Raw genomic sequence first — 15806 nt, 5'->3', positions numbered from 1 at the left:
TGGAGTGCAGTGGTGTGATCTTGGCTCTCTGCAGCCTCTATCTCCAGGGCTCAAGCAATCCTTCCACCTCAGCCTCCTGAGTAGCTGAGACTACAGGTATACGCCACCATGCTTAGCTAATTTTTTTATTTTTAGAAGCATGGTCTCACTGTGTTGCCCAGGCTGGTTTTGAACTCTTGGTGTCAAGTGATCCTTCTGTCTTGGCCTAGCAAGCACTGGAATCACAGACATGAGCCACCATGCCCAGTCTTGAGCCTTGTTTATGAGGTCCTAAGAGGCCAGGCAGCAGCCACATGATCTAGCATTGGATTTGGAAGTACGTCCCAATTTCCCAACATTAGAATTTCTTACCTAACGAGATTCTCTCTCATTTAAAGACATTCACTTGGCCTGGTACTGTGGCTCACGTCCATAATCCCAGAACTTTGAGAGGCCGAGGTAGGAGGATTGCTTGAAGCCAGGAGTTCAAGACCAGCCTGGGCAGAATGGTGAGGCTCCATCTCTATTAAGATTATTTTAAAATTTTAATTCAAAAAAAAAAAAGGAGAAAGAAAAAGACACTTACCGGCAGGGTGGGTGAAATCAAGGCTAGCAGATGTGGGATGGCATTGCTTGTGATGACATTATCTCTGAACTCTGGGCCATCACCTACAAATAGATCAGAATGTGACATTTAGAGAGAGAACAAAGACAATCCTGAAGTGGGTGACTAATTTTTTAAGAGTGTGCAAAGGGCAAGAGACAAAAACTCATTCCTGGGTTTAGCAAGTAGGTAGTATAGCCACGTACTAAATTCTGGAAGTCTGGCGTGGCTGGTGGGTGGACAGTCCTGATGTAACAGGCAGGCATCACACAGCAGCAACTGCTAGAAGCAGAGCCAGCCAACTCAGCCAAGGTGGGCTGTTGGCATCTCACAGCATGGTTCTCAGGAAGACGAAGGCTGGTCCAGACCAAGTTGTCTTCCCAGAAGACCTTGGCACAGGGCAGTAACTTCCAATGCAACTCAGAACAAAGTCTGGGGATCTGCAGGTGCTGGTGACCAGCCATCAGCTACCTTAGCTAGGATAACAATTTCAGACCCTAGAAGTCTATTTGTATTTGTCAACCATCAAAGGCAAGTCATCACATTGTACCATCCAGTCTTGCCTACTTTACTGCACCAAGCAAAATGAGAGACAACTTCTCTAATAGGCACTTTTTCCTTCTGCAGCCTTTTTTTTTTTTTTTTGCGGGAGTCGGGGCGGGATACAGGATCTCACTCTGTTGCCCTGGCTGGAGTGCAGTGGTGCGATCATAGCTCACTGCAGCCTCGACCTCCAGAACTCAAGCAATTGTCCCACCTTAGCCTCCTGAGTAGCTGGGACTATAGGCATGCGCCACTATGCCTGGTGAATATTTTTATTTTTCGTAGAGATAAGTTCTCACTACATTGCCCAGGCTGGTCTCAAACTCCTGGGCTCAAGCCATCCTCCCACCTCTGCCTCCTAAAGTGCTGAGATTAAAGGCATGAGTCACTATGCCAAGCCTCTGCAAGCTTTTGTTTTCTTTTAGTAGTTATTTTATATTCTGTTTGCTAATTCCAATATGTGGAGTCCTTGGAGGTCTAATCATACTGTTTCTGCTGACTCAGTCACGGGGGTTGTTGCTTCTCTGAACTTGAAAATGCTAATAGTCAACTGATCTTAATTTGTCAAAATCCTGAGGGATCTAATTGAGTTTTCCCTAGAAAGTCACTGGATTGATGTCAGCCAAGAATCTGGGGGCTTCCGACCCTACAGCACTAATTCACTAGACCATGCAGGAAAGAGCATCGAGTGCCACATTCAGAAAGGTAGTCTGAGGATTCCACTTTCAGGGAAGGCTTGTTAGCCCAAACCAAGGAGTTTTTTGTTGTTGTTGTTGTTTTGTTTTTGTTTTTGGCATGTTCCCTTAGCAACTTCCACTGAAGGCAGAGTCCTTCTGGGGTCCCGAGTTATGTAAGGGTCTATCATAAACTCCCACACTGCGTAAGCCAAAGACTTGTTCTTGAAGCCACGAAGCCCTGAGGCTGTAGGACCTTAGTGTTGGCAGATGTCTCTAGTTAGCCTGTGGCTTCAGTATACACTGTACCATCCTGTTTCAGCTTCAATATTTGGCCTCTAAACTTGGATTTGAGGGCTTTTGGTGTTTTGAGACAGAATCTCCCTCTGTTGCCCACACTGGAGTGCAGTGGCGTTATCTCGGTTCACTGCAACTTCCTCCTCCCAGGTTCAAGTGATTCTCCTGCCTCAGCCTCCCGAGTAGCTGGGACTACAGGGCACGCACCACCATGCCTGGCTAATTTTTGTATATTTAGTAGAGACGGGGTTTCACCATGTTGGCCAGGCTGGTCTTGAACTCCTGACCTCAAGTGATCCGTCCGCCTTGGCCTCCCAACATGCTGGGATTACAGACGTGAGCCACCGTGCCTGGCCTGGCTTTGAGTTTGGAAAGAGCTCATTGTACCCTTGCCAGCACTTCTAGGTATTTACATGGCAAAGGGTTCTGGGACATCGAGTATACCCCACCACCCAAAGAACCCTTATAGTATCCCACACACCTGGCCCGCTGTTTTCTTAGCCCACTAAGGGGAGAGTCTCACCGGCTATATTACCAAGAGCCCACACTGCCTGTTCACACACAGCCACGTTGGAGGAAGACAGTAGCTCAATCAAGGGCCGGATGGCTCCCCCTTCTACCACGGCGCGAGTCTGCTCCGAAGTCCCCGAAGCTATGTTGGTCAGGGCCCAGGCAGCCTCAAACTGCAAGCAGGGGTAAAGTGACGACTTCAGGAACTCCACCATCCTGGGAATGAGGCCCGCTTCAATGACCAATCTCAGAGGGGGGTTCTTTTCCTGGGATAGCATTTTCCTATGCAGTGAAAGAGAGGGCAGGGGAGGGGGAGGTCAACTGAGAGAGGTATTAAGGACCTCCTTTTAGGCCAAGTGCGGTTGCTCACACCTGTAATCTCAGCACTTTGGGAGACCAAGGCGGGCAGATCACTTGAGGTCACGAGGTCAGGAGTTCGAGACCAGCCTGGCCAACATGGTGAAACCCTGTCCCGTCTCTACTAAGAATATAAAAATTAGCTGGGTGTGGTGGTGCACACCTGTAATCGCAGCTTCTCTGGAGGTTGAGGCAGGAGAATCACTTGAACCCAGTAGGCGGAGGTTGCAGTGAGCTAAGATCATACCATTGCACTCCAGCCTGGGTGACAGAGTGAGACTCCATCTCAAAAGAGAAAAAAAGAACCTCCTTGTATACATGAGCCACATAGCTGGGCCAGAGCTACTTAACATCCTAGTGTTCAGCCGATAGCATTTTTCAGTATTAAATCAACATTTTCCCCTTTAAGGTGTTATCTACAAGATGAAATTTCTGTAGAGGCCAATGTAAATTAAGCAATTCATCTCTGACAACACATCGAAGCTTTTAAATTGCCCTCAAGGACAGTGTAGAATAGCAATTTCGTCTTTTAGATGGGCTAGCCTTTTCCTGTGTTTTACGGGCATGTTGCCAATGCCAAGAAACCAAATAGGCCACTGGCGCTCCAGCCATCACTGGAGCTCATTGCTAACTATGAACCTGCAACAGCAGAAGTCTGTTTGGAGATACCTGGCTGTCTGGGTGGCCTGGAAACATAGGACTGGATCTGAGCTATTCACACCTTTGATTATTTCACCCAGAGTGAGGCTGACCTGCAAGAAGAGACACATTCAGGTCAGACTCTCTGCCAAAATGAGCTGTAAACATCACCTACTCTAGCCATCATCCATCTGATTAAAACAGCCTGGCTTGAACAGGGTGTCCCATCTTGCATGCTGTTCTATATTTGGGGAGGGAAGAATATAGTCCACAGATCTCACAGATCTGTGTGTTCCTTCCCATGCTTAGGGGAGAAGTAATTCCTATCATTAGTTGGATCCCAAGAACATTTTTATTCCGTGCAGTAAGAACGTGCTAGTGGATACAAAACAAAATGGCAGACTAAGGACATCCAAAAAATTCTCTCCTCCATAGAGGCAAAGAGAAAACTGACAAAAATAGAATCAACTTTCTCAGCACTGTAGAAATTGACCAAAGGCTTGCGGCCAATTGTTTTATTCAAGCCAGGAAGTGTTTATCCAAGAAAGACAGCTGAATCTCAGTAAGTAGCATGAGAGCTTTGTGGCATTTTGACTTGCCCTATTCCCACCCACCCTCAGCTCCATGGTAACCTTGAAAACCAACAGTCCACAATCATTGTGAAAAACCAACAGCCTCACAGCCACCAGAAGAGGCAAAATAGGTAGGTCCTCCTTTGGAGCCTCATTCCCAGAAAATTATTATTTGATCTGTCTGGTCATTCCCTGAAAGATCCCACTTACAGACTATTTTGACTCAGAGCTTACTCAATAGGAAAAGGCTTTTCCCTAAGAATGTTCACTGAAAACAGAGGAAGTTGTTTAACTTCACAGCTACCTGAGAGGTTGAATAAGAGTTGGGATAAACAACAGGCTAACAAAAAAACTTGAAAGGGAATATCATGTATAGGGCTATGCATATGCTTAAAAACAACAACAACAAAAACAACAACAAAACTAAGACCCTCAGCTCTTCCCTCTCACTGACTTTGAAGCTCTGTGCAAACAGGAAGTGAAGGCTTACGTCAGAATTGTCAACTGCCTGGCTGAGTAGTGAACGCATGCCCCCAACACAGAGCTTCTTGGCAAAAATTGAGTGTTCTTTTCTTCGTGGTTCCAAGTGTTAAAATAAGTCTCTAATTATTAGCTGACCACTAAGCAAACCAAGCAGACACTGCAGCAGCCGCACATAACAAAAAAATACAGATTTTAGATAATTAGCTCAGAAACTACTGAACGAGCACACCCAGCAACAACAGCAAACCCTGGGGCAATGGAAAATCTGATTTCTAGAGTTGTCACACTATTTTAAATGACTAGTTTTCAACAAAGATTGTGAGACAAGCAAAGAAAGTGTGACACACACATATACATATATATGTGAAAAAAGCAATCAATAGCAATAGTCCCTGAGGAGACCAGATGTTGAACTAGACAAAGATTTTAAATATAGTCAAAGAACTAAACCATGACTAAAGAACTAAAGTACAACAATGCTGTCACACTAAATAGAGAATATCAGTGAACAGATATCAGTTATTGGAAGGAGCCAGATACAAATTCTGGAACTGGAGAATACAATAACTGAAACAAAAATTCACTAAAGGGGCTTAACAGCAGATTTAAGCAGACATAATAAAGCAGCAGTGAAGCTGAAGATAGGTTAATTGGAATTATCCAGTCTGAGGAAGATAACACACACAAGAGAGACTGAAGATGAAAATTGACAGATCTTTAGAGATCTGTGGGACATCATCAAGGATACCAACAAATGCAGAATAGGAAGGAGAAGAGGGAAAGAGGCAGAAAGTATATTTAAAGAGATAATGGCCAAAGAAATTCCCAAATCCAATAGAATAATTAGTCTACACATCTGAAAAGTTCAATGAGCTCCAAACAGAATAAATCCCAAGATCCAGACATATTATAATCTAACTGTTGAAAGCCAAAACTACAGAATCAAAAACATTGAAACCAGCAAAAGAGAAGCAATTCATGTACAAAGCCTCAATAAGATTAACAGCTGATTTCTTATCAGAAAGCATCAAGGCCAAAAAGCTGAGGTGCAGTGAGCCAAGATGGCAGCATTGCACTCCAGCCTGGGTGATAAGAGTAAAACTCCATCTCAAAACAAACAAACAAAAAACTTTACCAACTTTACAAAAAAAAAATTCTCACTCATTCTTTGAGGCTAGTATTACTCTGATACCAAACCAAGGATATTACAAGAAAAGTATACACTAATATCCCTTATAACTACTGATGCAAAAATTCAGCAAAATAGGAGGAAACCAAATGCCTAAACCTATGAAACATATTGTCAACATATTGGTCATCATGATGAATTAGGATTTAACTCAGGAATTCAGGAGTGGTTTAACATGTGAAAAAAAATCAACGTAGTACCCCGTATTAATAAAGGCGGGGAACCCACATGATCATCTCAACGCAGAAAAAACATTTAACGAAATTTCAACATACTTCCATAATAAAAAAAACACTCAACAAACTGGAATAAAAGGAAACTTCTTCATTCTGATAAAGGCATCTACAAAAAACTCAAAGGTAGCCTCATACTTAATGGTGAAAGTCTAAAAGGTTTCCCCCAAGATCAGGAATAAGCCAAGGATGTTGCTCTTTTCACTTTTATCCAACACGGCATTGGAAGTTCTAGATGCATTAATTAGGCAACAAATAAAGTGCACCCAGATTGGAAAGGAAGAAATAAAACTATTTGCAAGTGACATAATCTTATATGTAGAAAATCCTAAGGAATTTACACCAAAAGCTTAGAGCTAATAAAATTCAGCTAGGTTGCAGAATTGATATACAAAAATTAATTGTATCTTTACATGCTAGCAGTGATCAAAAATCAAAATAAAGCAATTTAATTTACAACATAAAAAGAATAAAATGCTTAGTAATAAATTTATTGAAAGAAATCCAAGAGTTATATGCTGCAAACTGTAAAAAAAAAAAAAAAAAAAAAAAAAATAGGACTAAAATGAAAAGGTATCCCATGTTCATGGACTGGAAGACTTAACATTGTTAAGATGGCAATACTCCAACCTTATAAATTCAATGACTCCATTCTATAGGTTCAATGCAATCTCCATCAAAATCGGAGCTGCCCTTATTGTAGAAATTGACAAACTGATTTTAAAATTCATATGGAAATACAAGGGGTCCACAATAGCCAAAATTATATTGAAAAAAAGAACAAAGCTGGAAGACTCACACTTCCCAATTTCGAAACTTACCACAAAGCTACAGTAATCAAACCTTGTTTGATGACAAAGATAAACATATAGATCAATGGAAGAGAACTGAGAGTCCACAAATGAACCCTCACATTCACGGTCAATTGATTTTTTTGACAAAGGTACCAAGACAATTCAATGGGTAGAAAATAGTCTCAAATAACGGTGCTGGTACAACTCTGTATCACATGCAAAAGCACAAAGTTGGACTCCCACTCTCACCATTTACAAAAATTAACTCCAAATGGCTCAAAGGCCTAAAAGTAAGAGCTAAAATTATAAACTCTTAGAAAGAAATATAGGCATAAATCTTTGTGACCTTAGATTAGGAAATGAATTTTTAGATATGATACCTAAAACACAAACGACCAAGAAAATAAACTAGACTTCTTCAAAATTAAAAAATTTTATGCTTCAAAGGATACTATCAAGAAAGTGAAAAGACAACCCACAGAACAGAATATATTTTCAAGTCATATCTGCTAAGGTTTAATATCTAGAATATATAAAGAATTCTTACAACTCAATAAAAAAATAATTTATTTGACTTAAAAATGGACAAAGGGCTTGAATATTTTTTTTTTGGTGGGGGGACACAGTCTCGCTCTCTTACTCAGGCTGGAGTGCAGTGGCACAATCTCAGCTCACTGCTCAAGCTATTCTCCTGCTTCAGCCTTCCTAATAGCTGGGACTACAGGTGCATGCCACCACACCCAGCTAATTTTTATGTTTTTAGTAGAGACGGAGTTTCACCATGTTGGCCAGGATGGTCTCGAACTCCTGACCTCAAGTGATCCATCCGCCTCAGCCTCCTAATATGCTGGGATTATAGGCATGGGCCACCAGGCCTGGCTAATTTTTGTATTTTTCATAGAGACGTGGTTTCACCATGTTGGCCAGGCTGGTCTCCAACTCCTGAGCTCAAGTGATCCTCCTACCTCAGCCTCCCAATGTGCTGGGATTACAGGCATGAGCCACCATGCCCGGCATCTGCTTTTGTCATCACATTGCTCTTCTTATAAGAATCATCGAATGCCAGGCCCACCCAGATAATCCAGTATCACCTCTCTATCTCAAAATCCTTAATTTAATCACACCTGCTACATCCCTTTCCTCATAGAGTAATATTCACAGGTTTGGGGATTAGAAGATGCAGACACTTGGGGTGCCACGATACAGCCTACCACAAAGAGTGAAACAGGCTTAGTACATAACCCAGTTATTCTCAGTGGAACTGAAGACACCCATCCACACAAAAACTTGTACACAGATGTTAATAACAGCATTCATCATAACAACCAAAAAGTGGAAACAACTCAAATGTCCCCCAACTAATAAATAAACAAGGCCGGACATGGTGGCTCACACCTGTAATCCCAGCACTTTGGGAGGCCAAGGCAGGCAAATTGCTTGAGGTCAGGAGCTCGAGACCAGCCTGGCCAACATGGTGAAACCCCATCTCTACTAAAATATAAAATTAGCAGGTGATGCATGCCTGTAATCCTAGCTACTCGGGAGGCTGAGGCAAGAGAATGGCTTGATCCCGGGAGACAAAAGTTGCAGTGAGCCGAGATTGTGCCATTGCATTCCAGCCTGGGTGACAGAGTGAGACTCCATCTTACAAATAAATAAATGGATAAACAAAATGTGGTGTCTCCATACAACAGATTATCATTCTGCCCAAAAGGAATGAAGCATTGATATATGCTACAACATGGATGAACTTTGAAAACATAAAAGCTCAACACAAAAGCTCACATGTTTATATGATTGCATTTCTAGGGAATGTCTAGAATAGGTCATTCCAGAGAGGCAGAAAGTAGACTAGTGTTTGCAGAGACGGTGGGGGATGAGGAATGGGGAGTGACTCCTGAATGACTGGAGTTTCTATTTGAGGTGATGAATAGGTTCTGGAATTAGCTAGTGGCAATGGTTGCACAACTTTGTGACTATGCTAGAAACCACTGATTAGGCACTTAAAGAGTGAATTTTGATGTGAATTATACCTTCATTTCTTTAAAAAATATGCTAATACGCCAGGCACAGTGGCTCATGCCTGTAAACCCAGCACTTCGGGAGGCTGAGGCAGACAGATCACGAGGTCAGGAGATTGAGACCATTCTGGCTAACACGGTAAAACCCCGTCTCTACTAAAAATACAAAAAATTAGTCGGGTGTGGTGGTGGGCACCTGTAGTCCTAGCTACTCGGGAGGCTGAGGCAGAAGAATTGCTTGAACCCAGGAGGCAGAAGTTGCGGTGAGCCAAGATTGTGCCACTGCACTCCAGCCTGGGAGACAGAGTGAGACTCTGTCTCAAAAAATAAAAATAAAAAAAAAAGCTAATATGGGACCAAAAGAAAAACAACTTTTTGGGGTTGTTTGTTGGAGTGAGATGGAGTCTCACTCTGTCACCCATGGGTTGAAGTGCAGTGGCACGATCTTGGCTTAGTGCCACCTCCGCCTCCCAGGTTCAAGCAACTCTCCTGCTCAGCCTCCTGAGTAGCTGGGATTACAGGCACACACTACCACACCCGGCTAATTTTTGTATTCTTAGTAGAGATGGGGTTTCACCATGTTGGCCAGGCTGGTCTCAAACTCCTGACCTCAGGTGATCCACCCACCTCGGCCTCCCAAAGTGCTAGGATTACAAGTGTGGACCACTGTGCTTGGCCTTTTTTCCCTTTTGTTTTATACCATCCTTGGATGGGGGGATTCTAGGGACTGCTCCAAACAAATGAAGCTAACTAGAGATATTGTTCGGACTCCTATGGCAACTCAGAATGACTATACACATTTCATTGATGAATGGGAACGCATCATTGGACCCAATTTGACAAAAATGGAACCAGTCTCTGCCCTCTACGAGACCTAAACCAAGCAGGGTAAAAAGGGTGCATGTGGGTAGTTAAGGTAGGACAGACAGTGGTGTACCCCAAAAGAATATAGAGACACCATTATTGAGGTGCTAAGAAGGAAAACTTCCTGGTCAAGGCATTCGGTATTCACAGAAACCGGACTAACCTTGAAGTCAACCCAGTATCTGCATTTAATAAGGTTGGGGTAGATGGAGAAGGGAAGACGGGACAGAAGTCAAAGTATTAGGAAAGACCTCACCCATCCAGGGACTAGATGCCTCTACTGAGAAATAACCTTCACCCACCCTCATTTCCTCGGTTTTCAGGCTTAGGGGTAGCAAGTAAATTTTCAATTAGAAATATCACCTTTTTGGCCAGGTACAGGGGCTCACACCTGTAATCCCAGCACTTTGGGAGTCTGAGACAGGCAGGTCACTTGAGTCCAGGGGTTCGACACCCTCCTGGGAAACATGGCAAAATCCTTTCTCTATTAAAAAATACAAAAATTCACCGGGCATGATGGTGAGTGCCTGTAGTCCCACATACTCTGGAAGCTGATGCAGGAGGTTCGCCTGAACCCAGGGAGATTAGGGCTGCAATGAGCTCTGATTGTGCCACTGCACTCTATCCTGGGTGACAGAGTGAGACCTGTCTCAAAAAATAAAAATAAAAAGTATAATAAAAGAAATAGCACCCTCTCCATCCCCCACTAGAACCTAGATTCCACAGACTCAGAGCCATAGGAGTAATGGCCATTAGTGTTTTAACAAAGGCAGTTTAGCTCAAACCATAATCTCTTCACTCCTTTCTTTAAAAGCCCAAAATGAGAGTTTGCAAGTTCTGAATCTATTAAATATTATCCAGCCAGAGACACTTGCTAAGAACATACTTTGCCCAAGACTACTCTAAACACTACATACTGACCGCCACCCCTTTGGCTGGTTTTTCAGAAGGTGTGTCAGGGCAGAAGCTCGTGATATTCCTTCTCTTTAAGGTCTGTTCATCTTTCTTGGCCTTTCGGAGCTCCAGGCTGACCGCCATCCTCTGCTGTCGCCTCAGCTAGTGAGGAAAAGAAATTGGAGCGTTTAGAACCAGGAGTGGGGATGTCACATTTAGTCTGTCAAACATGTTTCAAAGCATCCAATTTCATTTTTACAGATACAATAGGCTGGAAGAGTTCAGATCACACAGTTAGTAAATCATCTCAGCTCTGTTTACCTCCCCTCTTCTGTTTTCTGCTACACCACGTCTAGAAAATAATTTGATCTTCCCTCCAAAATAAAGCAAGACCATGCACAACCTTGACAGGCCAGGATTCTCAGCTATAAAAACACCCCAGCAAAGCATCCCATTGCCCTAAGTCTGAACACATCTTCATTGATGCTGATGATTTCCTGAAGAATATGGCTGCTTCCTGAATGTACCCAGGCCTTTTCAGTGGTGGCTAGGATAGGTGGTGCTGGGGACGATTAGGGGACTGCCCATGTCCTAGATGCCCTGATCATTTCCACTATATTTATATATATTATATATATTTATATATTTTTTTCTTTTTGAGATGGAGTCTCACTCTGTCACCCAGGCTGGAGTGCAGTGGCATGATCTCAGCCCACTACAACCTCTGCCTCTGGGGTTCAAGCCATTCTTGTGCCTCAGCCTCCCAAGCAGCTGGGATTACAGGCATGTGTCACCACACTAGGCTATGTTTTATATTTTTAGTAGAGATGAGGTTTCTCCATGTTGGCCAGGCTGCTCTCGAATTCCTAGGCTCAAGTGATCTACCTGCCTCAGTCTCCCAAAGTGCTGAGAATACAGGCTGAGCAACTGTGCATGGCCCATTTCCACTATTAATGAAACCTGTCTATAAGCCATTAAAGCCTTCATCCCCAAGACTACATACTGAGTGAGATCAAAATTAAAACAAGGCTGGGCATGGTATCTCGTGCCTACAATCCCAGCACTTTGGGAGGTCAAGGCGGGAGGATCATTGAGGCCAGGAATTCCAGACCAGCCTGGACAACATAGCAAGACCCTGTTTCTACCAAAAAATTAGCTGGGCATGGTAGCATGCTCCTGTAGTCCCAGCTACTTGGGAGTCTGAGGTGAGAGGATCCCTTGAGCCAGGGAGGTCTAGGCTGCAGTGAGCTACAATTGTACCACTGCACTCCAGCCTGGGCAATAGAGCGAGACCCTGCCTCTACAAATCTCTCTCTCTCTCAATCTCTCTCTCCCCTCCCCGATCTTATGTCAGTTAATGACTCAAACTTTATAGTATTAAGAATCCTGAGGAAATGACCTAACCTTTCTAAATAGCTGAGTTTGGGCTGAAGACATTTCAGGAGCAATTATAAAGAAGTCACCATGTATTAGATACTTTTGGTTCTTTAAGCTACTTAATTCTTGCTTGAAAATGGGTCATCAGCCGGGCACCGTGGCTCCCGCCTGCAATCTCAGCACTCTGGGAGACCAAAGCAGGAGGATTGCTTGAGCTCAGGAGTTCAAGACCAGCCCGGCCAACATAGTGAGACCCTGTCTCTACAAAGAAACAAAAAATTAGCCAGGCATGGTGCTACTTGGGAGGCTGAGGTGGGAGGATCACTTGAGCCTGGGAGGCAGAGGCTGCGGTGAACTATGATCGTGCCACTGCACTCCAGCCTGGATGACAGAGCAAGACCGTGTATCAAATAATAATAAAAGGAAAAAATTTTAAAGGGCCATGGTGGCATTATATGGCAAGGCAGGAACATATTTGGGAATCATTGAGCCCATCATATTGTTGCCCCATCGCTAGGCAGTTCCTCCCTGTAAAAACTTTTGTACCTTTCTCTCTTCTCTTTGGCAGGCCCTTCCTGTTGCTGTGAAGACTCAATTCCTTTGTTCTCACTGATTTCCTTTAATTTGCAGTGGTCCTGGAAGCCGGACAGCTTCATTGTTGGAATAGGTTACTGTAAGAGTGATTTGGTTCCTGGGCCAGGCACGGTGGCTCATGCCTGTAATCCCAGCACTTTGGGAGGCCGAGGCAGGGGGATCACGAGGTCAGAAGATCGAGACCATCCTGGCCAACATGGTGAAACCCCATCTCTACCAAAATGCAAAAAAAAAAATTAGCCGGGCATGGTGGCACACACCTGTAGTCCCAGCTACATGGTAGGCTGAGGCAGGAGAATTGCTTGAACCCAGGAGGCAGAGATTGCAGTGAGCCAAGATCACGCCATTGCACTCCAGCCTGGTGACAGAGCAAGACTCCATCTCAAAAAAAAAAAAGTGATTTTGTTCCTGATGGTGGGCTAACCAGGCTGCTGTGACCCTGTGCTTCCCACATTCTCCTAATCAGGCTTCTGGATTTCCAAGGTGGAGCTAAACTTATACGATGCCAGTCAAGATACAGAGATGGGGGCTGGGTGCAGTGGCTCATGCCAGTAATCCCAGCACTTTGGGAGGCCAAGGCAGGTAGATCACTTGAGGCCAGGAGTTTGAGACCAGCCTGGCCAACATGGCAAAACCCTGTCTCCACTAAAAATACAAAAAATTAGCCTGGCATAATTGTGCACACCTGTAATCCCAGCTACTTGGGAGGCTGAGGCATGAGAATCGCTTGAACCTGGGAGGCAGAGGTTGCAGTGAGCCAAGATCACACTGCTGAACTCCAGCCTGGACTATGAAGCAAGTCTTCCTCTCAAAAATAAAAAGATACAGAGATGGAGGACAGAGCTTGCAACATAAAACTATGTGACCAAAGAAGCCGAGTGAGTGTTAGAATCCATATACACAGCACACACCCCCCGTCCCCAGCCCTTGGGCTCAACCTGGAAGCAAGAACAGCCTGGACTTCTCAGTTCCAAGTCCTATTTCTACAAGGCATGCCTGTTGGCCATACCTATATGCTAACGTTTTAGCTCCTTGGTAAGCCTCATTGACGTGAGCAGCTGTAAACACCTGTATACTGGCCCTTGAGGAAGTAATCCAGCCCCTCAGAGATAAATAGCAGCTAGTTTTTTTATTTTTTTCAGACGAAGTATGGCACTGTCACCTGGATGGAGCACAGTGGCGCAATCTCGGCTCACTGCAACCTCCACCTCCCAGGTTCAAGCAGTTCTCCTGCTTCAGCCTCCCAAGTAGCTGGGATTACAGGCCCCTGCCACCATGCACATCTAATTTTTTGTATTCTTAGTACAGACAGGGTTTCACTATGTTGGCCAGGCTGGTCTTGAACTCCTGACCTCAAGTGATCCGCCCACTTTGGCCTCCCAAAGTGCTGGAATTACAGGTGTGAGCCATCATGCCCAGCCCAGCCTGGTTTTTTGTTTGGTTTTGTTTTAGAGACAGGGTCTGGCTCTGTCATCCAGATTGGAGTGCAGTGGCACAATCACAGTTCACTGCAGCCTTGAACTCCTGGGCTCAAGCAATCCTCCTGCCTCAGCCACCAGAGTATCTGAGACTACAGGCACACACCACCACACCTGGCCGATTTTTTGTTTTTGTAGAGTTGGAGGTCTTGGTATGTTACCCAGGCTTGTCTAGAACTCCTGTCCTCAAGCGATCCTCCCACCTTGGCCTCCCCCAAAGTGCTGGGAACACAGGCATGAGTTACGACGCCCAGCTAAGCTACCACGCCCAGCTAAGCAGCCCTGTTTTATGGATGAAGAAACTGGGGTTCTGAAATTAAATAATTGCAAGATTCCATGGAAACTTTGATTTGATTCCACAGTTGTCTGGCTCCTAAGTCCACATGCTTTTGTCTTCTCCACCTTTAATATTTTATGATGAAAATAGCAAACATACAGAAAAGTTGGAAGGATAATTCAGGGAAACACCTAGTCATCTATCTAAAGAATCTTTTGCTATATTTGGCTTTTCAACCCATCTCTCCACCACCCCCCGGCCCCCCCCCCCCCCCCCGCTTTTTTTTTTGAGATGGAGTTTCTCTCTTGTCGCCCAGGCTGGAGTGCAGTGGCCTGATCTCAGCTCACTGCAACCTCTGCCTCCCAGGTTCAAGCGATTCTCCTGCCTCAGCCTCCCAAGTAGCTGGGATTACAAGTGCGTGCCACCACGCCCAGGTCATTTTTGTATTTTTAGTAGAGATGGGGTTACACCATGTTGGCCAGGATCGTCTTAACCTCCTGACCTTGTGATCTGCCCGTCTCAGCCTCTCGAAGTGTTGGGATTACAGGCATGAGCCACTGCGCCTGGTCTCTTCATCCCGTTTTTTATGCAGATTGCACTGGTCCCCAATAGAAGCAGGTGGGTGCTTCATACTCACAGATACATCTTTGCCTCGGTACTTAAATTTTCTCCGCCTCTCTTCTGGAGCATCTAAGGTCAGCATATTGACTGGAAGTAGTAAGTTACCTGCAGGTTGGACAGCAACAAAGAAATTTTCAGTGCCCATTGTGTGGGTTATTATGTCAGTATCATAAGGCTCTAACCCTTAAAGGGCTCACAGTGGAGCAAAGGGCAGACCCAGGAATCTAGCTTCTTTTTTTTTTTTTGAGACAAGAGTCTCGCTCTGTTGCCCAGGCTTGAGTGCAGTGGGGGGATATCAGTTCACTGCAACCTCCACCTCCCGGGTTCAAGTGGTTCTCCTGCCTCAGCCTCCTGGGTAGCTGGGACTATAGGCGCCTGCCACCACGCCCGGCTAATTTTTGTCTTTTTTTAGTAGAGACGGGGTTTCACCATGTTGGCCAGGCTGGTCTTGAACTCCTGACCTTGTGATCCGCCCACCTCGGCCTCCCAAAGTGCTGGGATTACAGGCATGAGCCACCGCGCCCAGCCAGCATTTTTTATTTTTTGGGACCAGAGAAGCTGAGTGAGAGTTAGAACCCATATATACAGCACAGACTCCCCATCCCCAACCCTTGGGCTCAACCTGGCAGCAAGAACAACAGTCTGGACTTCTCAGCTCCATGTCCTATTTCTGCAAGACCTGCTTGTTGGCATCAGAGTCTCACTCTGTCACCTGGGCTGGAGTGCAGTGGCACATTCACGGCTCACTGCAACCTTGACCTCCTGGACTCAAGTGATCCACCCACCTCAGCCTCTTGAGTAGCCGG

At 44.8% G+C, this 15806-nt stretch overlaps 1 protein-coding gene across 2 annotated transcripts in view; it reads right to left on the bottom strand.

The window, feature by feature from the left end:
* KPNA7 (karyopherin subunit alpha 7) overlaps positions 1 to 15099 on the bottom strand; it is a 34325-nt gene extending 19226 nt beyond the window's left edge. For both annotated transcript variants that reach the window (XM_055393166.1, XM_055393165.2), the window contains exons 1-5: positions 15017 to 15099; positions 10681 to 10815; positions 3634 to 3716; positions 2621 to 2889; positions 566 to 648 (exon numbers count right to left, since the gene is read on the bottom strand). In XM_055393166.1, coding sequence (XP_055249141.1) covers positions 566 to 648; positions 2621 to 2889; positions 3634 to 3716; positions 10681 to 10815; positions 15017 to 15082 — 636 coding nt within the window. In that variant the 5' untranslated portion in view covers positions 15083 to 15099. The remainder of the gene's footprint in view (positions 1 to 565; positions 649 to 2620; positions 2890 to 3633; positions 3717 to 10680; positions 10816 to 15016) is intronic.
* Positions 15100 to 15806: the final 707 nt, after the last annotated feature.

Source organism: Gorilla gorilla, chromosome 6, assembly GCF_029281585.2.
Source record: "Gorilla gorilla gorilla isolate KB3781 chromosome 6, NHGRI_mGorGor1-v2.1_pri, whole genome shotgun sequence".
Taxonomy (NCBI): Eukaryota; Metazoa; Chordata; class Mammalia; order Primates; family Hominidae; genus Gorilla; species Gorilla gorilla.
Note: the sequence above shows the minus strand (reverse complement) of the source record. Positions and strands in the feature narration are given on the sequence as shown.